Raw genomic sequence first — 27,573 nt, 5'->3', positions numbered from 1 at the left:
CTCACACTGTTGGATCCTCCAGACTGGAAGATGCAAGAGCTCAGGGCAGGTCAGGGGGCGTGGCCCAGAGTGGGGACTTCGGATCAGCCCTGCTGGGGCTCTCCTGGCAGGGATGAGAAGTGCCCACCTGCCCAGCTCCTCACTTCCAGGTGTGTCCTCCAGGTCCCAACCAAGAGGACCGGCCTCGGGTTCCTCCTCCAGCTACGGAGCCCCCTCGGCCTCCCTTCCGGGGACTTACCCACCCTCGCTGGACCATCCCGGGTATTCGGGAGACCCAGGGCGCAGTTCCCCTCCCCCACCAACTGGGCAGAGAGGAGGACCCCAGACATCCAAGGCCTGAGAATGGGTGCAGTGAGGTGACCGCCCTCTCCCCCGGGAATTGTTTGGGCCCCAAGAGTCAGCCCCCGGCAGGCCGCGCCTGCAGCCCGGGTGGGGCGCCGTCCTCCCGGCCCTCCTTCCTCTCCGCGGTGGCCCGGGGGCGGACGGACGCGGCGGCGCCCATCCTGGCTCCCGTGCGGTTTCCCGGCGAGGCCCAAGGAGGTGGTGGAGCGGGAGAGAAGAGGGAGGAGCGCGCGGAGCAGGAGGGGAAGACGCAAGAACACTGAGCGGGGTTGGGGGGGTGGGAGCAGCCGGCTGGGGAGGAGGAGTAGAGCAGCGGGCGGAGGTGGGGGCTGGGGGGCACAGGAGCCAAGAGACGAAGAGCCCCCAGGAGAGACTGGAGGCGGAGCAGCCAAGGGAGATTGAAGGGCTTGCAGCAAGCGGGGGAGGAGCCGCCGAGGGAGAAGGGGATGGGGAGGGGCGGGCCACACGCGGGGCGGGGCCTGCGTAGCCCCGCCCCTACCGGGCCGCGCCGAGGAACGAAGATGGCCGGGTGCGCCGCGGGAACTGAGGGGCCGCCGGTAGCGGCTGCGGCAGCTCCGGGGCTGTGACTCCACGAGCGGCGGCGACTCGAGTGACCCAGGCGGCGCGGGCGGCGGCGCGCAGGGCCAGGCGGCAGGCGGGCGGCAGGCGGGCGGCAGGCGGGCGCCGGTGCGCGGGCACCGGGCGGAGGATGCACCGGGCGCGGCGGGCGGCTCCCCGCGGCCGCCCCCGCGCCCCGGACGCCGGGCCTTAGTGCTGGCGGAGGAGGCGGCGCGCGTGGGGCGGCCGGGCGGCGGCGGGGCCCGCGCCGTCATGCCGTGGCTGAGCGGCGGCCGGCGGCGGCGGCGGGGACAGCCGCGCGAGGCCCCGCGGGAGCCGCCTCAGCCCGCGCAGCCCCCGCGGGAGCCGCCGCCGCCCGCGCCCCCCGCCGCGGCCCCCGCGCCCCCCGCGCCCTCCGCGCCGGCACCCCCACGGGCCCGGGAGAGCGCCGAGCTGCCGCTCCCCGCCGGCTGGGAGGAGGCGCGCGACTACGACGGCCGCGTCTTCTACATCGACCACAACACGCGCCAGACGTCGTGGATCGACCCCCGCGACCGGTAAGGGGGGCGCGGGCCCCGGCCAGGATTAGGGCGCCCCATACCTTGGGCCCAGGGAGAGGATCGAGGACCCGGGAGGCCTCCGGGTGTGGACGAAGATCTTGAGTCCTCCGCGCCCGGCGAGGATCCGGGCGCCCCCATCCCCGGACCCCTGGCCGAGGATCGAGGCTCCCCCTCTCCCGGCCTCGAGCCCCAGGAGTGCGGAATCCCCGGCCTCCACCGCGGGGCGGACACCCTGACTTGGTTCCCTCACGGCACCCGCTGACCGACGCCTGGGAGCTGGGCGCCTGGAATTTCCTCTCCAGGGGCTGACGGATGGCCCTCTCTTCCTTTTTCCTCCGCGGTCTCGCCCATCCCTGTCGGGCCTCCGCGGCCCACCGCCACCCGGCTATGGCCCTACAGGCGCCCCCGACCTCGCGGTGGCCAGATGAGCTGTCATCTTGGAGCACAAACGTGCGCCCCAGCCTCGTGGTGTGGGTTCCTTGTCTGGCGGGCTGAACCTAGTTTCCATTCGAAGACTGTGCCAGATGGGACACTTCAGGGATTCCCGATTCTTTGGAGTAACCATCAAACTTGTGACGGTTACTCTTTAGCGCCTTAAAAATTGAGTTAAAATTCTGATTGAAAAAGCCTGTGTACTGCGGTCAGAATGGGCTATGATTAGACCCATATGCTTTTGGAATAAAGGGAAAACAAGAGTTGAATTTTAGGTTTCCTTTTTGTGCAAGATCCGAGTAGAGCATTAAATTGTCTTATTATTCACGTAAATAAATCTTACGGAGTGAAAAACAGATGCTTCTAAAAGCACCACCAGATTACGATTAATTAAGTTCATGTAATGACTTCTTCGTTAACTTTTTGTTCGATTGTCTGTTGGTTTCAGTGGTTCAGCTGCTTTTGGGGAGAGGCATTTTTTTGTGGAGTTGGAATTCTGTTGAAACCAAGGGATTACAGTGATGATCTGGTATCTTGTCCTATCTGGAGCAACTTCTTTCCACACTGGGCCTGAGTGCCAGAAAGGAAATACTGCAAGCTTCCCAGTGATTTTGAGACTTGAAAAGGCCCAGCGTGGTGAGAGGCTCCTGCTTCTTCCTACCTGCACTGGAAAGGCAGCGCTGCATGGCACTGGCGTTTGAAAATAAACCTTTGGGGAGGGAAGCTGCTAAATTATTGTTTGAAGATTTCTCTGGGTTCAGATAGGGAAAAACAAAGAAAGGCAAAAGGATCATGGTTCCCTAACATTCTCTTTGAACATGGCAAGCTTCTGGACTCAGAAACTTAGAGAGATTATAGCACAGTTTATTGGCTTAAAAAGATGCATAGTTATTTTGAAAATCAGGTGAGATCATATTATAATTTTAACCAAAGGCTAGAGCCACAGCTGTCTGATCAAGCCTTGGATGGTTCTGGAGTTGGTAGAACTGCTTGGAATGTGGTGCCCTTTTATGCTGTATGTCTGTTAAAAATCCAAACAACTGGAAAATGAACCAATTAAAAAATACTGTTTTGCTTAGAAAAGGCAAAGACTCATTTTTTGAGGGTAATATAAAACAGTTGTAGTTACATTGGAGTGTGGATTCATGATGAAAAGTGTAAATGTAAGAGTTTCCATTTTAATGGTACAACCCAGGCCATAGGTGAGCAGACCCCACAGAAGACAGCTTGTAGAATCTTCCTTTCCATGTATTTCATACACATTTCCTATGTTCCTCTTTCCAGAAATCTGTGTTATTGAATGACATTTTATACATCACTTATGTTACAGGTTTTTAAAAAGCCCTGTTTCTAATGCTAAAATTGTCGGTGGAGTGAACAAAAGTGGACATTTTACATTTTTGTGTAAAGTAAAAACGTGTACACGTTTATGAGACACTGTTTTTATAGTGAGTGAAAATTCAGCAGGGGACAGCTTGCACTTCAGCTCCCATAATACCTTGCCCGAAATATGTATGGAATGCTCAGCGAGCCACAGACATTTAAGTGGAGTCTACAGAGGGGTGTAAATGCTGTAATAGTCATTCTTCTTCTTTCACAACAGAACCCTGCTGATTTTTATAGGTGACCGGTTATCCTTTAAAGTTGTAATTGATTTTTATGATTTTTATGATATGGAAAAATCCGTGTGTCAGAGCACAGCATTTTCTCCATGTGCATCTGACAGTTAAACCCTTTTTGAGTTGCATTTGATTCACACGACTGGAAAACTGTATTCAAAAAATGAGGACTTTTGGGCTTCCCTGGTGGCGCAGTGGTTGGGAGTCCGCCTGCCGATGCAGGGGACACGGGTTCATGCCCCGGTCCGGGAGGATCCCACATGCCGCCGGGCGGCTAGGCCCGTGAGCCATGGCCGCTGAGCCTGCGCGTCCGGAGCCTGTGCTCCACAACGGGAGAGGCCACAACAGTGAGAGACCGGCGTACCGCCAAAAAAAAAAAAAAAAGAGGACTTTCCCCAAACAGCTTCCAAATGGAGAACTGTCAGGAGAGGCAAAGAAATAGGTTTTTAAGGAAAATGAAATTATGGAGGAATAGATGAATGTAGTCGGTTAGGCGAAAATTGTTGCCGACTGAAAACATCATTTCCTATATAATTTATTAAACCTAATAGCATAAAATATGCTGCCGTAAGCAAGGTCACCGAGGGCCAAGGTTTGTAAACAAACTCTTCTAGAGTTTTATAGTAATTCCATTCAATGTTGTATTTAACAACATTGGGTCTTGCCAGCTCAGGGTGTGTTGGTGAATTATTGTAGCTGTACTTTCTTTTTCAAGTTACAACAAAGAGGTTGCAAACGTGAGGAGACATCTTTACAGATGTGGCTACAGATGTGTAAAAAAAATCTCAATATTTTCAAAACAGAATTTCTTTAGTTGGAGTATGAACCCACCTTAGGTTTAAATTCACTATGTCTGCAGATCAGTACTGTGCATATAATTTTAGTGGTTAGTTTTCTGGGAATCATACCCAAAAACTTCGTTAAAAAATATAAAGTTGGAACTTCCCTGGCGGTCCAGTGATGAAGACTCCTCGCTCCCAATGTAGGGGGCCGGGTTTGATCCCTCGTCAGGGAACTAAGAATCCCACGTGCTGCATGGCGTGGCCAAATAAATAAATAAGATTAAAAATAAAGTTAATTCACCATTTTTGTGACTGGTAGTTTCTGTGTGTGAGTTGTATGTGGTTTACATTAGTGACACTTATGTGTTCCACATACATCAACTCAGAGTTCAATGGCCACTTTATAAAAAGGTATTTACCATTTAGGTGGATAATATGGGAAGAACTTTTTTGCCTCTTTTGGAAAAATTCAGTGCCTTTGACATGTATATGTCTGCTTCTTGCAGGGTTGTATTGATATTAACCTATAGGTGGACTGATCTGTTGAAACTTAGTGTTCTGTTTCCGATAGCTCAGTTGGGGTTGTACGTTACTGGAAATGCCAACCTCGAGCAGTTTGAGTGGTGGACCATGTCACATTTGAGATCAAAGCAGAGTATTAAATGATCAGGATGATGGTGGAAGGCCCAGATTATATCATGACAAAAGCTTTTAGGGATCCATTTGTTCACGAGACGGGGTTTGACCTGTGCCACATGGAGAAATTCTGTGATATATTAAAAGTCTTTTGAACAGGCTGTTGCTTTAAGGAGAAAACAATCCACGGTTCCGGAATTTGCCAGGTTGGAGCCCCACATAACGGGGCCAGATGGCATCATTGCTACCTTCTTGGAGCCTTTATTCGGTGTTAATTAATAGGAGGTTTACTATATTTACCCCGCAGAGTCTATTTTGGGATTATATAGACTTTCTGATAAGCAAATAATGATTTTTCCATTTTTCATTCTTTGAGATTATAGGTAGTCTCTGTATACATGGGGGAGTGTCTTGCTTTTCAGGCTATAAGGAGTGGGCTTCTGTAAGAATCTTCTTCCATTTAGACGATCAACAACCACTTCTTGGTTTGTTCTCCATCTAATATCTTTCTTTTCTTTTCTTTTTTTTTTTTTTAAGAGGAGTGAATGGAAAAGTCATTCATTTCCAAAAATAGCTCCCGGATGTTTGGAAATCTCTAAGTTTCCTTTTCTTCCCTTTCGCTCTGATTTTGGAAGTGGAAACTGTGTTTCACCTCTGGTAGGTTCTAGTGCATAAACTGTTGGGTCAAGTGACATGTTAAAGGTCACTGGGTGAGCCCGGTGAGCTGCTTCTAGCCTGGGTCCTTTTGCTAATTGGCTGCCTTTACAGTGAATTCAGTAAAATTAATCTGATGGCATACAAGCAGAGCTAAAATTTCCTGAGTTCAGTTATTCCCATTCAAATCCAGTAAAATGAAGTAATAGTTATAGATTCTTGGCCTCCTGTGTGCTGGGATGGTGGATGGAGACCAAGTTTGTCTGGGAGATGGGAGACACATAAAATGGAGACAGTGATGGTCGCCAGGCACCATTATCAGGTGGTGATGGCTTCAGAGAAAGGAGCAGGGCTCACTGGAGCCTGGGGGTTCTTTATCCTTGTCCATCATCTCCTAGTTCGAGCGTTTCTCGTGCTTTCTCAGTGCTGGGGCTGAGAAGGGGGAATGTGAGGGAAGTGCTGCGGAAGAGGAAGTGCTGGGTGCGTTTGGAATAAGAGAGCGAACCGTTCAGTTTGACTGACCCCGAGTCTTCGTGTACGGCAGGTCAGGCTCGGGCAAGACCACGCGTGGCTTGAATCCTCCAGCTTTGTTCTTGGAAGAGCCAGGGCCGCTTCCTTCAAACCCCTCATCTTGTATCTGAGGGCTGTAGCCAAGGCGTGCGCCCCACCGGCTGTGGGAAGGACAGGGACCTGAGCTGAGTCTTCTGACCCTGATGCAGTGCTCTGTCCCATACGCCACCCCACTGCCCAGTCCCTACTCAGTTTAAGCATACCGCCTCTGTTCATTTGTTCATTCGATCACCCATTCATTCGTTCAGTAACTGTTGCACAGCCTCTCCATCTCAGGCACGCTTCCGGGTTCAGGACTCCAGTGGTGACCACCAGCAGACAGGTCCCTGCCTCCATGGCGCTCACACGTGCCCGTGTCCTCTTCCCTGAGGCCTCACCGTGCTGTTCCTGCCTCCTGTTCTCCCCGCTGGGATCCCTTGGGTCTTAGGACCACGTGGAGTGCTTATTGTGTGCCAGGCACTCTAGGCACTTGGTGGATGCTCTCCCTGAAAGCCCATGGGGGCTGCATGAGTTGGAGGTGGACAGGTGATGGAGCTGAGGCCAAGGGGGTTGACTTAGTAACCTCGCTTACCAGAGCCAACGAGGAGGCGTCTGTCTGACTCCGGAGTTGAGCCCAAATCCACTACCTAACCTGACCTTCCTTCCCTTGGCTAGGTAACTGTGTGCCCCTTGTACTGTGTTATACCCACTGGTTACTTTTATCTTATATTCACTGTTGTTTGATATTTAACAGACACCTCCCCCCCCCCCCCCCGCCGCCCCGATAGAATAATGGCCCTCCAAAGATGGCCATGTCCTAGTCTCCTAAACCTGTTAATAAGTTACCTTCCAACACAAATGGCATTTGTAGGTGGGATTAAGTTAAGAGTCTTGAAATGAGGTGATCATCCTGGATTATCTGGGTAGGCTCAGTGTCATCAGAAGAATCCTTACAAGAGGGCAGCAGGAGGGTCAGAGTCAGAGAAGAAGATGTGACAGCAGAGTCAGATGTTGGAGTCATGTGGCCACGAGCTGAGGAATGCAGGCAGTTTCTGGAAGCTGCCAGAGCCAAGGAGGTGTATTTTTCCAGAGCTTGCAGATGGAACACGGCCCTGCTGACACCTTGATTTTGGCAGAATGAAACTGATTTTTGACTTCTGACCTCCGGAACTGTGAGGTAATAAATGTGTGTTGTTTTAGGCCACCTGGTTTGTGGCAGTTTGTTACAGCAGCAGTAGGAAACCGATTCGCCCCATGTGGTGTTCTCCCAGAGACAGTGGAAGCATGTGGTCAGCTTGGTGTCCGTTGATAACAGCCACGCTAGCTGGTATTTGTTGGGCGCTCAGGGGGACTGCACCGGGTGTTTTATATTCGTTCTCTTGTTGCCTCTTTATGCACTCCTGGGAGGCCTGCACCTTGTGGATTGAGCTTGGAGTTTCACTCACGTTAGGCACCACGTCTTATTTGTTGAGCTAGCCAAATATGAGTGATGGACAGGGTGGAATTCTGAGAGAAGAGGCCACTTGGAAATTGTCGGAGGTTTCAACAGATACTGACGGGCCTAAGTTAGAGATATCTGGGGCACTAGGACTACAAAAGGCAGGGATTATATCAGAGAAATTGTGAAGGCGACAAGTAGTGCACAGGACTTAGCTGATGCTTGAATTAAGGCAGGTGAAATCAGGAGCGGGGTGGGGGGAGGGTGTCAAAGGAATGTTTCCAACACCTTAGGAGTAGCTGGGACGCACCAGGGGCCAAGCTGAGGCCTCCTATTAACCCCACTCATAAACCTTCACTGTTTTTGCCACCGTTGTTGTTGATGGTGTATGTTCAGTGAGTCGGTTACATAGAGAAACATGTGGAGTCATTCAACTTACTGTATTGCGGACAGGCAGTGTCCTAAGAGGTATCCAAACTGGGCAGGTGTTACTTTAGAGCAGGGTTTCTCTGCCCTGGTACTATTAATATTTGGGGGTGGGTAATTCTTTGTCACGCTGTCCTGTGTAGTGTAGCATATTTCGCAGCATCCCTGGTCTCTACCTAGTGCCTGCCAGTAGCACACCCCTCCAAGTCATGACAACCAAAAGTGTCTTCCGACATTGCCAAGTGTCCTCTGGGGGCCAGATGGTCTGATGGAGACTCGCTGAACTCCTTCTATCTACCTGGTTGCAATGATTCACATTTAGGAGCTGAATTTGTTTCGAGCAGATTGGTGGTTACTAAGATGTTCCATAACAGGGGGTAAGACCACAGAGACCTGCTGTGTGTTTTTTCCATGAAGAACGAATGTTAAACATATTTGTGTGAAAAACCCTGAATTTACTAACCATGCAAATGGTGATACGAGTACATGAAACTTTGGAAAAGTAGTATGAATGTATTCTTCAATTTGTAGAATATTCTCAATCAATGGGTAGATACTGAATGTCAAGTGTATACAAGTGTATATGCAGTGGAACAGAAGAAAATGAATCTCGGGACTTCCTTGGTGGCGCAGCGGTTAAGAATCCGCCTGCCAATGCAGGGGACACGGGTTTGAGCTTGGTCCGGGAAGATCCCACATGCTGTGGAGCAGCTAAGCCCGTGTGCCACAACTACTGAGCCTGTACTCTAGGGCTTGCGAGCCACAACTACTGAGCCCACGTGGTACAACTACTGAAGCCCGCATGCCTAGAGCCCATACTCCGCAACAAGACAAGCCACCACAATGAGAAGCCCGTGCACCACAGCAAAGAGTAACCCCTGCTTGCCGCAACTAGAGAAAGCCCGCGCACAGCAACAAAGACCCAACACAGCCGAAAAGAGAAAATGAATCTGTTAACACTTCAGTGTTCTGCAGTAACCCAGAGAGAGCTGGCCTGGCCTTCTGCGCGTGCGTGCGTGTGTGTGTGTGTGTGTGTGTGTGTGTGAGAGAGAGAGAGAGAGAGAGAGAGAGAGAGAGAGAGAGACAGGCGGGGATTAGGTTGCCTGGGATGCCCCCAAGAGACATCCCCATCCCTCTGTGGACAAAGGAGCCACCGGTGAGAGGATGGCCTCTGCCTTTGCTCAGAAGCTCTAGAAAGACAGGGCAAGGGCATCCTGAAAGGTTGCTTGTGGAGCTGTGGAATCCTCAACATTTTCCATCTGGAGGGCCCTCTTTTTATTTCCTTAAAGCTCAAGGGGTTCAGGGAGGGAGAGGGAAAGAAGAAGGGAGCTGGCTGGGCCAACCCCTGGGGGACAAGCCCCACAGTTCAGTGGGTGGGACATCGAGCCAGGCAGAGGGCTCCTGTGTGCCAGCCTCAGTGCTGTCAGGAGATCGGGCACTGCCCCGGTGAGTGTGACATTTCCAGGCCACCTGGATCTCGGGCAGGACACCAGAGAACCACTGCAGGAGGTGAGCTCCGTCCTGTGCAAAGGTGCCTGTCTGCAGTGCGGGACAGCCCTCTAGTGTATGGGTCAACTGGGTTTGTCCTGAAAATTACCGCGCTTTTTAAAAATTGAGATATGCTTCACATACCATAAAATGTGCCATTTTAAAGTGCCCTACTTAGTGGTTTTTCGTGCACTCACAAGGTTGTGCACCCATCACCACTATCTAATTCCAGAACATTTTCATTGCCTCAAAAAGAAACCCTGTGCCCTTTAGCAATAACTCCCATCTCCCTCAGCTCCTGGCAACCACGAATCTGTTCTCTGTCTCTATAGATTTGTCTGTTCTAGACATTTCATGTACATGGAGTCGTGCAATCTGTGGCCTTCTGCGTCTGGCTTATCTCACTCAGCATCATGTTTTCGAGATTTGTCCGAGTCGCAGAGTGGATCAGGGCTCCATTCCCTTTCGTTGCCAAATACTGTTCCCTGGTGGGGCTGCACCGCGTTTTGGAAGCCGCCCTGAAGCGCCCTCCCTGTCCAGGTGTCCTTGCAGAATCTAGGAAATAGCTATGTCTTTAATTCCATGATGTCAACTCCCAACCGTTTTACTCAGAGAAAACTGACCATTCATAGGTTTAAAGTGTCAAGATATAAACACGACCTTGTGTACTCCGTGAAAAATACGAGGTTTCAGGCTTGCTGTGATCAGCTGTTGTCTGTCCTCCTCTGTCTGATGCTTGTTTTGGCTCCTTCAGAACTTGGAGTGGGCTTCCCCACTGGGGCTGTGCACAGTGGCCGGGAAGTTCAGGAATGCTGGCGCCTCCCCACGTGGGCCAGGTAGCCCCGAGTTTTAAGCTCCCCTGGAGATTACAGTGTGTAGCCAAGAGTCACAGTTTTGTGCCAGGGCTGGTGGAGGAGTGAGATATAGGAGGTGCTGATGTTTAACAGAAGTGGAGACGGCAGTCTTAACATTGCGAGACTTGGTGCCTTTATTAATTTTTCTCTGCAAATTGGACAAAGACGGTCATCTGTCTGATTTTGAAGGAGGAGAAGGTGCCCTCGTCCTGTGGCTCATTGCTAGCACGACTGGCAGACCTTGCCTGGCAGGTCAGGGACAAGGCCAGGGTCACACCCAGCCATCTCGCCGGGCTCCAGTCTCCAGGAGGGGGCCTGGCATTCAGAGAGCAGTTCAGGGATGGTCTGACTGCAGCCACCCATGTTCGCACCCTCCCCTCCTTTCTTCTTCTGTCTGGAAATGCCCCTCGCACACACTGGCCTTTCTCTGAGAGAAACTTAAAGATTGTAAAGAGGGGGTGATGCTGTCCTGACAGTAGGCCCTTCTGAGGCCTGTTGTACTCATTTATGAAGCTTAATGCACTTCATGTGATTAATCAACTGATTGATGCAGCCAGAGGAGCGAGAAACTTAATAAAAATTAATTGTTCGACATCCTGGTGCCCAAAAAGCTGCCTGATTGAGTTTTTCTTTGCAAGCAGCTGTGCTTCTCTCCTGAAGACCCCACTTTCCAGTCTCTGTTGGCGCTGTGCTCTGGTGCACAGATGTGCGTGGTCCTGACGGTGGATGCCCTTTAAAATGTTCAGACCCACAGGGACGTGGGGTGTTTTTCTGTTATACGGGAACCCATTGAAGCTAGAATGACACAATGTGGAAGTATGCAGAACACAAGAAAATCCCTGCCTGCCCCTTCCCCGGCTAACCAGCATTATAATAGCTTGCTGTGTGGCCTGCTCGTCCCTTCTCTACACCTCTGCCTAAGTATATGCGCAGAAGCCCGGATACTTGTTTTGGAAGTTTACACGAATGGGATCTTGCTATCAATTTTTTTTTCTGTGACTTGCCATTTTCATTTAACAATATGTCTAGGCACTCTTTCCACCGTCAGAATGTACAGATCTACCACCATTCTCTAAAAAACGTTGTTTTTATTGGGGCAAAAGTCACATAACAAAATAACTCATTTTAAAGTAAACAACTCAGTGGCATTTGGTACATTACCAGTGTTGTGCAACCACCGCTCTGGCCAGCTCCAACACATTTCCATCACCCCAGAAGGAAACCCTGGCTATTAAGCAGCCTCTCCCTGCTCCCCTCTCCACCCCCAGCCCTGGCAGTTGCCGAACCACCAGTCTACTTTCTGTCTCTATGGATTTGCCTGTTGCAGGCATTTCATATAGGTGGAATTCTGTATTCCATGTTTCATATCTCTGTAACTGTATACAGGTGGCCTTTTCTGTCAGGCTTCATTCACCTAGCCTAGTGTTATTGAGGTTCACATGTGTTGTAGGGATCTGGTTTTGTGCTTTTGCTTCTTGGTTTAATGCAGAGGACACACCATCGTGTGATCCTAACTGAGGGCAGCCGTGCGAACTTTGCCCACGGAAGCAGCTGTCACCCTTTAAGAAAAATCAATTGAGGATCAAAGAAAAGAGATCAACTTAATTTAGCTTTTAGTTTGTCACTTTAAGAGAGAAGTATAAAATATTTCACATTTCTTTCTAAAATTAGGAACAGGTAGCCAAAAGCGAATATATGGTAGGATTTTTATTAATCTAGATGCTAAGTCTGTGCCAGGTGCCATGGAGGGTAACACATAATTAATATCGCCTAGGCCTTTTCCTCAAGGGGATGAAAATGCAGCTGGGAAAACAAAAAAAACCTACATGAAATAATAGGCCAACAGCGCAGCGGTTACCAGCCTGCTGCCGGGGGAGCAGGGGTGGCTGGTGGGGGGAGATGGTCAGCCCTGAAGTCAGAAGATACAGAGGGTCCAGGTCCGCTCCTGCACCTGCACCTGCGGCATGCCACTGCGCAAGTCCCCATATTTCCTTGTGGCTGGATTTTCTTACATGTACGAGAAAACAATACTTGTTGTCAGTTGACGAACTGATGCTTGTTGAGTGTAAACTGTTTCCCACATGTGATGACTGCCCCTGGGAGATCTTAGGACAGGGGTTGGCAAACAGCGGCCTACAAGCTGAATCCCGCTGGCCACCTGTTTTTATACAGCCTGCAAGATAAGAATGGGATTTTCATTTTTAAATGGTTAAAAAAGAATCAAAAGAAGAGTAGTATTTCATGAAAGTTATATGGATTTCAAGTCTCAGTGTCCATAGATAAAGTTTTATTGGAGCACGGCCACAATCGTGCAATTAGTTATTGTCTTTGGCTGCTTTTGCGCTATAAGGACAAAGTTGAGTCTCTGGACAGAGGCCATGTGGCCCGCAAAACTGGAAATATTTACTGTCTGGCTCTTTACAGAAAACGTTTGCTGACCTCTGATCTTAGGAGAATACAGGGTCTATTCAAGGTAACTATTAGTCACTGGGGGTGGGGTAGATGGGGGCTGGGATGGGGGACACAGGATAAGAAGACCCCAGCGGGAAGTTTAACCAACTAGAGAGAAGGGGCTCAGAAAGATAAAACCCAGCGGGGGACCCTTTAGTCAAGGAAACCTAAATAGAGACTTCTCTCCTCCCCCTGAAAGGCTGCTGCATCTAACTGTCATAAGACAAGCAGGGAAAGTTAGATTAGATTATTTAAACAACATGCCAATTAAGACTACAGTTGAGGGATTTCCCTGGTGGTCCAGTGGTAAAGAATCCGCCTTATAATGCAGGGGACGTGGGTTCGATCCCTGGTCGGGGAACTACGATCCCACATGCCGCGGGGCAACTAAGCCTGCACGCCACAAATACTGAGCCGTCGCGCCTCAACTAGAGCCCGTGTGCCCTGAGCCTGCGCGCCACAGCTAGAGAGAGAAAACCCACGTGCCACAACTAGAGAGAAGCCCGTGCACTGCAATGAAAGATCCCTCACGCCTCAACACAGATCCTGCGTGCCAGAACGAAGACCCGACGCAGCCAAAAATAAAATAAATAAATAAATAAATAATGAATAAATCTTAAAAAAAAAAAAGACTACAGTCGACCCTTGGGCAACTTGGGTTTGAACTGCATGGGTCCGCTGGATTTATTTCAGTAGTAAATACCACAGCACAGAACTGTGGATACGGAAGAACTGTGGGTACAGAGGGCTGACTATAAGTTATATGCAGATTTTTGACTTTCTGGTGGGTGGGCACCCCTAACCCCTGTGTTGTTCAAGGGTCAACTGTACTTTATAATAAGAAGACAGGAAAATAAGCACTTTTAGAACGATTTTCATTAAAAATACACAGTTAATTCTGGGGATCTAATGTACAGCATTATGATTATAGCTAATAGCACTGTATTGTATACTTGAAAATTGCTAAGAGAGTAGATCTTAAATGTTCTCACCACAAAAAAGAAATGGTAATTATATGATGTCACGGAGGTGTCAGCTAACCCTACTGTGGTAATCAGATTATTGCAATATATAAGTGTATCAAAATTAGCATGTTTGTGCACCTTAAATTTACACAGTGTTATATGTCAGTTATATCTGAATAATACTGGAAAAAAATACACAATTAAGAAGCTAAGGTTCAAAGGTACAAAACGTTTTAGTTCCTGAAGAATTCGGGTATGGGACTCTCATTCTTTTGTGCTCCTAGGTAAATGAGGCTCCCCTCCCCCCATCTGTGCTTTATGAACTTGTGTGGGTTTTTTTTGTTTTTTGGTTTTTTTTTTTGCTGTACGCGGGCCTCTCACTGTTGTGGCCTCTCCCGTTGCGGAGCACAGGCTCCGGACGCGCAGGCTCAGCGGCCATGGCTCACGGGCCCAGCCGCTCCGCGGCATGTGGGATCTTCCCGGACCGGGGCACGAACCCGTGTCCCCTGCATCGGCAGGCGGACTCTCAACCACTGCGCCACCAGGGAAGCCCACTTGTGTGTTTTTTAAAGGCCAGTTACAGGAGTTGTGCATGTGCACATATGTACCTGCTCAGAACTGCTCTCTACCTGTCCCTACAGACTTGGAGACACAGAAAGACCCCATGGGACTGGTGTCACAGGGAAAGCCCTTCATTAACCTGCTCCCCTTCAGAGGAAACCGAGAGGTGCTCAAACCCCATTCCACTGTACCATTCCAGGCAACACAGTGCACAGAATGAAATTGGTAGGACTCCGTTTATGTAGCATTCCTGAAATAAGAAAACTATAGGTAGAGGATGGATCAGTGGTTGCCAAGGATTACGGATGGGGGACAGGGGTGGGTATGGCTGTAAAATAGTGGCATGAGGGAGGCTTGTAGTGGTGGACCGTTTCTGTATCTAGAAGCTACACACGTGATAAAATGGCATGGAACTACACACACACACACACACACACACACACACGGAAGCACGTGAACTCTGAACAAGCTGTGTGGATTGTTGCAGTGTTGGTTACCTGGTTTGGGGTTGTACTGTATTTATGCAGGATAGGACCTTGGGGGAAACTGGGTGAAGGGTCCATGGAACCTCCCTGTACATTTCTTTGCAACTTTCTGTGAATCTATAATTATTTTAAAATGTTAAAAAGGAAATTGGAAAATGAAGGAATCAAGCAGAGATCTAGTTATTCATAGGTTTTTTTTTTTAATTTTAACTACCTCCTTTCCTTTAACTCACTTATTTACATTTTATTCTGCTTTTTCTGTACAGTACCTAGCACATAGCAGGTTCTCAATAAACGTTTGTTTCATGTAATTGTGCCTGTAGAAACAGGTTTTATTTACTCATAATGATAACCTTGTATTTCTGTATTTCACTTTCTTATATATTCTAGCGTTCTCAAGAGCAGTGCCTTCTTGCCAACTGTCAGAGCCCCTGTCTTGTTGGAGTGGCCACCCTTGTCTTGACTCAGGGAATGTGACCCTCTCAGCAGCTCCTGGTGAAGTCTTGATGGCTCTAAGCCAGTGGTTCTCAACTAGGGGTAATTGCCCCCCCCCCGCCCCAGGGGGCACTTGGCAATGTCTGGAGACATTTTTGATTGTCACAACTGGAGGTGGGTATGGGGTGCTACTTGCATCTAGTGGGTAGAGTCCAGGAACGCTGCCAGATATTCTGCAAAGCACAGGATGGCCCCTACCACAACAAAGAATAATCCAGCCCCGAATGTCAGTAGTACCTCAGGTGGCCCTAAGCCAGTCATAGAGCAGCTAGGCCTGCGGTTGGCGGAGGCAGGAGCACGTGACCCAGAGCTGTCCAGCGAGCTGTGAGGGGAGGTCTGAGACAGGCATGGTTGAGCAGAAGGCTCCTTGTTCCCATAGACCTACATAGAAGTAACTCCCGCCAGTTAATGTCGTGTCTCCACCTAAACCTGGAGCTGGGCGGCCAAGTTGCTGCCGTGAAAACCAGCAGGGAGCTGCTGAGAAACCGAAGGTGGTGGAGTGGAAAGGCTGCATCTTTGTTAAGGTGGGTGGGTAGACAGAAGGTTCTGGAGCTGCCTGCCTGCAGCAGCTTTTCATATGTGAAATGTAAAATAGCAAAGTCTCCTTATCTTTTAAAGCCAGTTGAATTGGGGTTTCTGTTACTTGCAGCCGGCAAAGACATCCTCACTTCTGTGTCTCTATCCCCTGTTGCCCTGTGTTCTCGCCACTGGCGTTCTTCTTGGAGGCATAAGCTGCCACTGAGCAGCTGTGCTGTCGTTTATTAAATATCCCTCTGTTTTCGACCATTTAGATTATCCCTGATCTGTATGATTATATAAGTACTGTAATTATTATGCTGCTAATGTGCAGTTATTTTCTCTGTCGTGTTTTGTTTTTTTTCCATATTTGCCTTAAGAGATCTAGGCATGGGATAAATGCAATCCAGTGGTTGTTGATTTGCTGGAATACACTGCTATTTTGGAGTGTTTTAGAATTACAGAAAGGTTGCAAAGATAGGATAGTTTTCCTCACTATTACTATTTTATATTAGCATAGTACACTTGTCAGAACTAAGAAGGCTACCTTGATACGTTACTATTAACCAAACTCCAGACGTTATTTGGATTTCACCAGTTTTTCTACTAATGTCTTTTTTACTACTACAGTGGTCTTTGGAACTGTTAAATTGTTGATGTTTATATGGTTGAATTCTAATATTTGTTTTTCCTTCATCTCTCTTTTGTGAGTATTCGTGTGTCCTTCATGCATTTGACAGACTTGGTAGACGTGCTCTGAGGCTGGGTCGAGTGCAGGGACTCTAAAGCACTGGGATCACTGGCCCCAGGAAATTGGACCCAAGGTAGAGGTTCTGACTTTGGAAACACGCGCAAGCACACAGAAGCTTGCATATGCTTTCAGGAGGATTGCAGACCTCTCGAAGCCCATCTCTGCTTCCTGGAATAACAGAGGCTTCGTCTGAGAAGGGCAGACGCCCCCAGAGGTGCCTGCCATGCACACTGTGCGTGTCATTGACATGAGGGATGCATGCTCATGTGTTTGCTATCACTAGCCCAGGTACATCATACAGCAGCCATTGTACAGTGTTTTGTGGAGAACCTTCCACATGCTTTCTCTAACTCTTCCCAGCCTCATACCCAACCCGGCATTAAACTGTGGTGTGCAGTCACTAGATATGAGCCCCAAGTACTGGATGGGTTTCACAGGAAAAGGGAGGTGATGGATGAACCTCAAAGACACTGTGCCAAGTGAAAGAAGCAAAAGACAACACGTTGTATGATTCGACTGATACACGATGTCCAGAAAAGCCAAATCCATAGAGGTAGAAAGTGGATTAGTGGTTGCCTAGGGCCGGGGGTAGGAAAGGGGAGTGACTGCTAATGGGTACCAAGGGTGTGATTGGGATGATGGAAATGTTCTAAAACTGGATTATGTGTTGCACAACTAAGTAAATTTACTAAAAATCATTGAAATTACACATAAAATGGGAAGATTTTATGGTTTGTAGATTATACCACAATAAAGTTGTTTTTAAAAGTCTTTTAAAGTGACTCTGTTTTTAAATTCAGGTGGTTGCCTTGTCTTGATAATTGGACAGACCAGGCTATGTAAATTAGACTTGGCAGCCTCTAACCGTGCAAAAGGCTTCTGGGCTTCTTAAAACGTTCATACAATTGCCAGGGACTTACCAAGAAGCCACACGTTAACATTGCCCAGGAGTTTGGCCAACTGTAAGGGGAGAGTACTACCATGTTACAACCTGGTAAGCGTTACTAGGTTAAAAATATAGTTGGTTTCATGAAGGAAACTGCCTCTCATTCAGAGGAATTTATCTTATAGAACGACTTACTAGCACTGCTGTTTGTTTAGAAAAGTCGATGTGATATCTGATTACGTGGCAGCCTTTGGGGTAAAACGAAGTTTGTGGGTAAAGGACCAATTGATACCTGGGACTTTCAATATCAGCATTTTTATCTTTCACACGTTTTTGAAAGAACCTCTTAAAATTGTATTATATGCTTTTTCTTTCTTTTTGGATATACTAAAATGTAACATTTTTGGGACTTCCCTGGTGGCGCAGTGGTTAAGAATCTGCCTGCCAATATAGGGGACACAGGTTCGAGCCCTGGTCCGGGAAGATCCCACATGCCACGGAGCAACGAAGCCTGTGTGCCTCAACTACTGAGCCCGCGTGCCTAGAGCCCGTGCTCCACAACAAGAGAAGCCACAGCAGTGAGAAGCCCGTGCCCCACAACGAAGAGTAGCCCTTGCTTGCCGCAACTAGAGTAAGCCTGTGCACAGCAACGAAGACCCAACACAGCCAAAAATAATTAATTAATTAATTTTTAAAAAATGTAACATTTTCTTGATAGTTAAGGTTTGTATGAGTGAACATGGGCATTGGTATGTTCTTGGAATGTACCAGTAACCACAGGGGCCACCCGGATGTGGTTAGCCTTGATTTTAGGCATGGATGGTCTTGAGTCTGACTCGAGGCTCTGCTGTTTCACCTGTGCCCTAAGGCAGCATTTGGACTCTCTGAGCCTTGGTTTCCTCTTTTCAGAAAACGGGGACACTAAGGTCAATGTCTAGTGTAGTAGACACTCATATTTTCATTGTTCTTGTGGTTGTACAGAATAAATGGTCATTCAGCTTAGTGATTCTTCAAGGTCTTTTCTCTTCTACCTGTCAAATTTTCCTCCCTCCTTTATGTCACTTCTGCTTCTGAATTGCTTCCTTAGTTTCCTCCTACTTGTGTAGCACTGGAGACTCACCAGTGTAAAGAAGCAGTCAGAGTGCGTGGTGACTGTTTTTCCTCTCTGCTTAGAGCTGTTCTTTGCATTCCCTTGGTTTTGTGGCTGGGTACATGAAGTTGCTGGAAATGAAATGTTATGAACAGATTAGAGCAGAGCCATCATGCTTTTTGGGTAAAGGGCTAGATAGTAAATATTTTAGGTTTGGCGGGCCATAGGGTGTCTGTTGCAACTGCTCAACTCTGCTGTTGTAGCTCAGAAGCAGCCATAGGCAATACCTAAATGTGGATGTGCCTGCCTGTGTTCAATAAAAACCTATTTACAGAGACTGGAGGCGGGCTGGATTTGGCCTTTGGGACTTAGTTTGCTGACTTGTGATCGATGTCATGCTTGTTTGTGTGCTGTGTTAACACCACCAAAGCGTTTGCATCTTCAGCTTTCATTGTAGTTTGTATTAGCTAGGATGCAAATCTGAAAAAAACCCAAACATGTACAGAATTATTGATTTCCAGGTATGGATGTCATCGTGTTCCGGAATTTGGTATTTGTAGTACTTGGTGATGTTAGAGGTTTTACAAATTCACGTCACGTGATTAGACCTTGTTCCATAATTAATAGGCACTTAATACTGGACAGATATTAAGAATAAGAGAAGTTGATTCAGGGTCAAGATCTTCAGCTAGATCGTCTTGGCTACCTTGTGCAATACCTACAAGACAGTTTTCATATGTGTATTAACAGCTTTTGGATGTACATTTAAAGGCACAGGTGAACTTACTTTTGGGTTGAAGTTAAGTTTACCCAAATCATTGTGCTGTTTGGTCTTGAAAGGGAGCTGTCAGAACGCATGTCTATACTGATGCCCCTGGAAAGCCCTCGCTCTTGCGGGGCTCGCATGTCAGTGGTGGGATATGGGAAAGTTGCTAAAACGGGGTTAGGAAGGTGGTGAAAGACGTTAAGTCACTTCAACAGTTAACTTAAAGATTTTCCTAGCAGCCAGTGCCCAAAGCTGTAAGAGAGATTCCCACCCCAGGCTCTCGGATTCCACTCCAACAGTGATTCTCAGCTAGGGGCGACATCTGGAGACTTTTGTTTTTCACAGCTTGTGGGGAGGGCTTGGTACTGGCATGTAGTGGCCTGTCAGCGTCATCCTGCCTCTGGATCCTTGCGGGCTGGGGGAGTGCAGGGTTCTGCCAGCATCGGCACAAGGAAGCCGGGCCTTTTCCCTGGACTGTCCTCAGCTTTGCTGACGGGGCTGCGAGGAATGTCATGAACGGGAACCGCTGTGCAGCAGATGTGTTTCGTTTTTGTTATTTTAGCAGTTGAGCGGTGTGTTTAAAGAGTATATCTTTAGAGAAGATTTACATATACTTTTGGAATGCCCATACAATGTTGTAAAGTCTTGTTTTAGAAATGAATTTTTAATTATTATTATGACTAAAAAAAAAAAGTGAGTAGTTACTTCCTAATGGTTGGGTGGTTTGGGGTCTAAAATGATGAGGCTGGAGCCCACAGTGGCCAGCTCTACAGAGCTCTTTCACATTGTGACTTTTCCTCAGGAAAGGCACGTAGGCGACCTGGCAGTGCTCTGCTGGCCGTGGATAGACGGACTGCTTCAGGAAGCATCTCACATAAATCATTCTGTGATTGGTCCGGCCCAGGTCAACCCGCGATTGCCATCTCATTCACCTCGGCAAGACACCGGAAGCCAAACCATCTCCCCTCCAATAGCATAAACCTCCAGGATGTCACCATGTAGATGGCATTTGACGAAAATGTCAAGGATTACCAAGAATAGCTTCTTGCATTTCCACGTACTTAAGGGAGAAGGACAGAGCACCATTTGCATTTCAAGTGCCACCTTGGTGGCCAGAACCAATAATTCCCGTTTGAGCAACTCTCAGCTCTATCTTGGGGCTTTAGACATTCTTTCCATTTCGAAATAAGAACTCATGTACTTACTTTACCTTGAAAATTATTAATAGAATTCTTTTTCTTATGCCATTTATCACCTGGCTCCTTTAAAAATATGGATCACTATAAAGTTTTATGTAAACATGTAACTGATAAAATCCTTCTTTTTCCTGAGTCATTGTCAGCATCTCAGTTCTAAATCCAGTGCCAACTCAGTAAATATTTGGAATCCAAAGTCTGCATTTCCTTCAGCCGGGCTCACTTTTATTTTGTTATGTAAAGTAGAGAAACGTAGACTTCCTTTCCGTCTGTTTGGGGTGCTTCGTAGCCACTCTTTCATTGGTTGGAGTGGGTGGCATCCCTTTTTTTGCACCAGTGGAAATAACACCCTAGCATGTCATTTCGAGGAGGAGTGCTACCTTTCCCATTTTCAGTAAAACCATGTGGATTAATCCCAAGCAGGTTGTGGGGCAGGAGGAGGAACTAAGTTCTTCCTGGTTTTTCTGCCGTCCTGAGCTGCGAGGTTGGTGTGTGGCCTGCTCTCCAGACTTGTGGGTAGTTAAAGTCAACTTGGATTGCACGGGAGCTCCTCACTGATTGTGGACCAGAAAACGCAAGCAGGCCTTTGCGTCTTTCCTCTCTTTCCCATGATCTTTTTATGTTTCACTGGTGTTTGGTTGCTTTACCTCTCCACCTGGAGTTAAAAGAGGTGCCTTGACCTATTCCAAATTACTAAAATAAGCAAAAATTGGGAAGTTTTCCGAGAAGCAAACCAATGACATAACGGTACCGCAGGCATACGAGTTACTGGAATTGGTTTTGTGAAACAGTTGGCTGGTACTGTTTGCAAAGCTGGGTTTTTTCCTCACCAAAAAGGTAGCCCTACGTAAAGTTAATTGTTCCCGTATTAAGTTCTTTTTTCCCCCCCTTGAAAGTAAAGGTGGAACAGAAGTGTGACCTTTAGGCCATTGTTCTTTTGATAATCAGGCCTTAGACTTATTGGAAAGATGGATCAAAGTCAGAACTTTCCAGAAGCAGGGAAAGGAAGGTGCTGGCGAGTGTTAATTGTAGCGCAGTTTGTTTATAAGGGAGCAAATGAATACTATGTACGGTGGTCCCTCCATGGTAACTCCTCCACTCCGGTGGAATTGTGCAATGACACAAAACGTCACCATCTCCAGTCAGGATTACTGAAGCCAGATTTCTTTCTTTTTTAAAAATATTTATTTATTTATTTTGGCTGCATTGGATCTTAGCTGCGGGATCTTTTAGTTGTGGCCTGCAGACTCCTTAGTTGTGGCATGTGGGATCTAGTTCCCTGACCAGGGATCAAACCCGGGCCCCCTGCACTGGGAGCATGGAGTCTTAGCCACTGGACCACCAGGGAGGTCCCTGAAGCCAGATTTCTGAAATACCTCCAGGAACCGTCACAGTGAACAGCATTGGAACATCAGAGGCTTGAAGCCACAGGCACCATGTCTGTTCCGAGGGGGGTCTTGCACCTCACACACTCCCGCAAACATTGCAGCCTGAACGTGGGCCGTCAGCAGTCAGGCGGCCGGGTCCCTTCTGCCTGATGACATCTCTGACCACGGAGTGCCAGCCAGCTCAGAGTTACATCGTTCTTTCTTTTGTTGAGCTGGCCTGGGGGGGCAGCTTCAGTTTCACCTTTCCCTCTGGTCCTTGTCAGCTCTCGTTAGGGTCCGTTAACATTTGCCCTTATTTGGGTGTCCATAATGAGCACACCACAGTCCAGTGATGTTGAGGTCACCTCTCCAGTTTGTTTTGTGTTCATCTCTGCGGACTACACTCTGGGTCCGTCCATCATTTTGGGGGCGTGATTTTGAATCCACACACTGTCCTGGTTCCGTTGTTCTTGAGTGCCTCGTTGCCATGATTTTGTCATTATTTTCGTTTTTCTGAATGTTACACATCTATTTATGCTGTTTTAAAAGGCGTAGTTTTGGAACTTCCCTGGTGGCGCAGTGGTTAAGAATCCGCCTGCCAATGCAGGGGACAAAGGTTTGAGGCCCGGTCCGGGAAGACCCCACATGCCACAGAGCAACTAAGTCCGTGCGCCACAACTACTGAAGCCCACGCGCCTAGAACCCGTGTTCCACAACAAGAAAAGCCACCTCAATGAGAAGCCCGCGCACCGCAACGGAGAGTAGCCCCCGCTCGCTGCAACTAGAGAAAGGCCGCGCGCAGCGATGAAGACCCAACGCAGCCAAAAATAAATTAAAAAAAAAAATTTCTAAAATGCATAGTTTTTTTCAGAGAGAGGGAGGGCAGCATGTCATACTCTTTACCCATGATGAATATAGCATCAGGTAAAACCCTGAGGTCTTAGCCACAGAAATGCTCTCGGTTTTATACTAATTTAAGGTGGTATATATATGTATATCTCCCCCCCAAGGAGATTCTGATCAGCAGGGCCCAGGAAGCCCCCTGATATCCATTTTCTTCCCATTTTTAAAGATTGAGGTGAAATTCACATAACATGAAATTAACCACTAACCATTTAAAATGGTTAATTCAGTGGCATTTAGTACATTCACAGTGTTGTGCAACCACTGCCTCTGTCTAGTTCCAAGATATTTCCATCAGCGAAAAGAAAACCTTATACCCATTAAGCAGTCACTCCCCATTCCTCCCTCTTTCCAGCCCCAGGCAACCACTGATCTGCTTTCTGTCTCTCTGGTTTGCTGATTCTGGACATTTCTCGTAAATAGAATCATAGAATGTATGGTCTTTTGTGTATAGCATAATGTTTTAAGGCTCACCCATGTGGTGGCACGTATCAGGACTTCATTCCTTTTCAGGGCTGAATCCCATTTCATTGTACGGATAGAGCACATTGTGTTTATCCCTTCCTTTGTTGATGGGCATTTGGGTTGTTTCCAACTTTTGGCTCTTGTGAGTAGGGCTGCTGTGACACGCATGTACAAGTGTCTGTTTGAGTATCTGCTTTCAGTATTCTTGGGTATATACCTAGGAGTGGAATTGTTGGGTTATATGGTAATTTGATGTTTCACTTTTTGAGGAACCATCAAACTGTTTTTTTCCACAGCAGCTGTACCATTTTACATCCTCACTAGCAATGCATGAGGGTTAGTTTCTCCACATCCTTACCAACACTTGTTATTTTCTGTTGTTGTTTGTCTGTTTGCTTTTTTGAAAAAACGACCATCCTCGTGGGTGTGAAGTGGTATCATTGTGGTTTTGGTGTGCATTTCCCTAATGGCTGATGATGTTAAGCCCCTTTCCATGTGCTTTTTGGCTGTCTGTATATCTTGGAGAGATATCTGTTCAATTCCTTTGCCCATTTTTTCATTGGGTTGTTTGCCTTTTTGTTGTTGAATTTTAGGAGTTATTTATATATAACGAATACTGGACCCTTGTCAGGTATATGATTTGCAACTGGTGTCCGTTTTTGAGAAGTTCTCCTGGTGAGTTCAATTAGCAACCAAGCTCAGGAACCACTGATCTGGACCAGTGATTCTTGGGGCTTCCTGCAAAACACCTGGGAAGCTTTCTGAAAACAAACAAACGCAGCCCCTTGGCCCCTAACCATGGGGTTCTGGTAAGCCCCCTTTCCCCCACAAACAAACAACTACCTGGTGAAGCAGTAGTTTAGCTAAGGTGACTGACGACCTGACTGAATGGTTAGGTGTCATCAAAACAGAGAATCCAGCAGCTCCATAAAGCATCAGCCGGCATCAGCTCCCTGCTCCCCTTTCTCCAGAATGTTCTGTGCAGAGCATCACGCTCACTCACAGGATGGCCTGGCCTCCCTGGAGTACCACCAAGACTTGCCATGTCGTCAGGCCTCTCAGGAGGTGACATGTCATCTGCCTGTTTCTCCTGTGCCCATGGTAAGGGCACCTCAGCATTCGTGTGTAAAATGCTGAGCCGTGCGCTTACTGTTTCGTTTTGGTTTCTTCTGATGGAGAGAGCACGGTTGGTGCTTGCGTGCGGTGTTTCCGCTTTAATCACGGTAATGTGGAATGTTGCGGTTTTCCACTCTGAAGAAAGTATCGTCAGTCTGTTGTCCCCCTACCTCATGACCCTAATTCCAAAGGAGGCTGAGGGCTTGGCTCAAAACTGAGAAGGTGGGATGGTCGTGGGATGGTTGGTGGAGCTTTCTAGTCGAAGTTCTCATCTGATAGGAGGCTGGGCATGGGGGCAGGGCAGGGCGTGCTCCCTAGGGCTCTCTGTGTCATAGGAGTCTCTTCTTCCGCTGACCTGGCATTGTTTCCCACAGCATCCTGCATCACCCTGGTGGGTCCCTTCTCGCCCCTGGCTTCCCAGGGGCCGAGGCCCTGCCGTGTTCTTCCTTCCTGCACCTTCTGCTGCATTCCGCCCCCTGGCCTCCCCCGCCCATGTCTCCAGCTGGTCGAAAGTGACTTACTTCCATACACACTTTGGCAACAGCGTAGGGACTCCTAAGAACAGATTTTGATGGGCAGAAAAGCAGAAGAAAAAGGTCACCTCAGAGGGATTCAGTTCCATAGAAGTGCGCATGTTTTATTAAATTCCAAGTTAGGGCACGTGGTATATTTTGCTGCGCAGTATTTATAGGATCATTTTACTTAAGTGCCGCATCACATTCACCCTTAGAAAAAGGCAAAGGAAAGTCTGTTTCGAATAATCTCCTGGTCAGCTGTATGTCTCATGCTTAGCACGTGCTCTGTGTACCAGTTTTAAAAATTGATGACTGTTTTAGAACCACCGTCTCCCTCTGAAAGAGGAGAAACTGACCGTGGGATGAGCGTGGCATTTTGCTCTTTACCACATGCAGAAGCATATCGTCGTGAAATGTTTTTAGTGCATGTATTTGGCTGGCAGTTTTCCGTTCTCTCCTCTTTCCCAGACTGTACACTGTCTGGGGCCTGCTCTCATCCCTCGTGTTTCCCAGATCTTTTCTTGCACTTGCCGAGTGGCAATGCCATCACCCACCCCTGGGCTGAATAAATAATTATTTGATTAGAGTTCTAAAGGTATTTTAAATATTCTAGGTGGAATTCTCAGTTTGAAAAGCAGATGCTGCTTAAAGTAACTGATCCTGTGCTTCCCGTATATAGTTCCTGACTCCTCTCACCTCCCATCTTCCCTCTCTGTGGAGGTGCCCCCGCCCCCCAGGAGCCGGATGACTATTTATTTACCTGTGAGAGCTTCACTTATACGAGTTGGCTCAAGCCAGACTTCAAGTTATAATTACCTAAAGAGCATTTAAATCTACTACTGCTCGTGCTCCCCCACAAATCAATGAGGTCCAGCTTCCGGGGTGAACCCACACGTCCCTGCTGATTCTCCTTGCAGCCAGTGTGGAAACCCACTGTCATATGCACCCCATCTTGTTCACGGTAATGAATGAATATTTGTTGATGATTTCAATCTCATCATAAAACTCGGGCACATGAGCCTTGACGTGAGAAACCAGAAACACTGAGGTTTGTAAAGGGGAACGAAAGGTCGAATAGCTAGCTCTAAATGCCGTTGTGTTATTGCTTTGGAGCAGTGACGGGGCCTCAGGGTTTGATGTTCTGCTGAACCTAAAAATCACATATGTTTATGTTGCATCGCTTCCTACTCTGAGCTTCCATCGCTCTCTGTGTGCCCCTCCCATTGAGGGAGTTTGTCAGGTAGTGGCTGTTTGTTATTTATTTGCTCCCTGGCTGAGCTGAATTCCTGGAGGTTAACTCCTGGCACTTGGCATCTCAAATAGCTTTCCTGTAGTGAGTATTGAAACAAATGAATAGCCCTTTACAAATTTCTTAGAGCTTCTGCTAGGGTGGGGTCCCCAAGCTCTCTTATCCTTAGCCAAGATTACCTGCCTGCAACCACGAGCATCGTTTATACCAAGCCTCGTGCCTAGCTCTGCGTGGCAGGAGCTCCCTGTGCGTTCCGTCTGTTGGCTGGGCCATGCTCCAGGAAGGGTTTGCCCACCTCTGCACCTCACCTTGGCGTGGTGACTACAGCCTCAAACACCCACCGGCACTGGGCCCCCAACCAAACTGCCAGATGTCAGAGGTCACAGGGAGTGGTGGGGACTGGGGCATGCTAGTGAGTGGCCCTTCCTAAGGGGATGGCCCTCATCAGCTTTAGCCGTTTTTGTCTTTGGGGACTCTTATCCCCATGTGCCAGCTCTTCCTATTTCTAAGGGAGTTGGAAATTCAGGTATTTGAAATGAAATCTGCTGAGGTTAAATGTTGGAAATCCACTGGGGTTTTGGTAGAATATCTGAGGGCCGACACTGCAAACCGGATAGAACACAGCTGCAGGCTGAGTTGGCCCTGGGACGGCCTTGGAGTCACGTGCTTCCAGCTCTCACTGTCTGGTTTGCCCTTCTTCTAGACAGAGAGAAGCAGGAATCCGGGGAGAATTCAGTGATGGCCGCACTTGTGCGATGGGATCATGGGGAGAGGAGAGGAGAGGAGGCCGCTTTGGGTTCTGGGTAAACGCTCTCTCATACAAAATGGCTTATTTTCTTCGTATAGACATCCCACAGTCCCCTCCAGCTCTCTACCTACAGTTACTGTTGTGTTTGAGTGTTTTCTGTATCTAGTATTTTTTCTTTTTGTAAGTAAAGAAACCAAAATGCGGTGATATATCAAGTAATTTTATAGCCACCCTTTCTCCCTGACCAGTAACCAAAGCCCTTCCAAGTTATTCCAGTGTCTTATTAAACACACTTTAAACATTATCCCAGGTAGACCTCACAAGGAGGAGAGTTCTGTTTTGCTGTTTGCTCCCTTGCCCGCAGTGCCTGAGCAGAGCCTGGCGTGTGGTAGGTCCTCAGGGACTAACTATTACATGATTGTTGGTGGGCAGTAATTTATTGGGTCCCATCCTTATTGTTGGCCATTTGGCTTGTTTCCTTTTTCCTGTTATTGTACCTAGTACTGTGATGCCCCTCTTTATACATTAAGCTCTTCACCTGTTTTAGATCATTTTTCATAGGTGTTGCTGTTGGCATTTGGGCTTGGGTGATTCTTCATGGTGGGCTGTCCTGTGCACTGTAGGGTGTTTAGCAGCATCCCTGGCCTCCACTTACCAGACTCAGTAGCACCTCCCCTCCACCCTTGTGACAACCAAAAATGGCTCCAGAC

General features: G+C 48.0%; 1 protein-coding gene across 1 annotated transcript in view; it reads left to right on the top strand.

Moving 5' to 3' along the window:
* The first annotated feature begins 870 nt into the window (after nt 1–870).
* Nucleotides 871–27,573, top strand: part of WWC3 (WWC family member 3) — a 122,866-nt gene continuing 96,163 nt past the window's right edge. The window contains exon 1 of the mRNA XM_060002223.1: nt 871–1,457. Within this exon, the coding sequence (XP_059858206.1) occupies nt 1,174–1,457 (284 nt within the window). The 5' untranslated portion in view covers nt 871–1,173. The remainder of the gene's footprint in view (nt 1,458–27,573) is intronic.

The sequence above is a fragment of the Delphinus delphis genome, chromosome X (assembly GCF_949987515.2).
Source record: "Delphinus delphis chromosome X, mDelDel1.2, whole genome shotgun sequence".
Lineage (NCBI taxonomy): Eukaryota > Metazoa > Chordata > Mammalia > Artiodactyla > Delphinidae > Delphinus > Delphinus delphis.
This window is presented reverse-complemented; position numbering and strand designations above follow the sequence as displayed.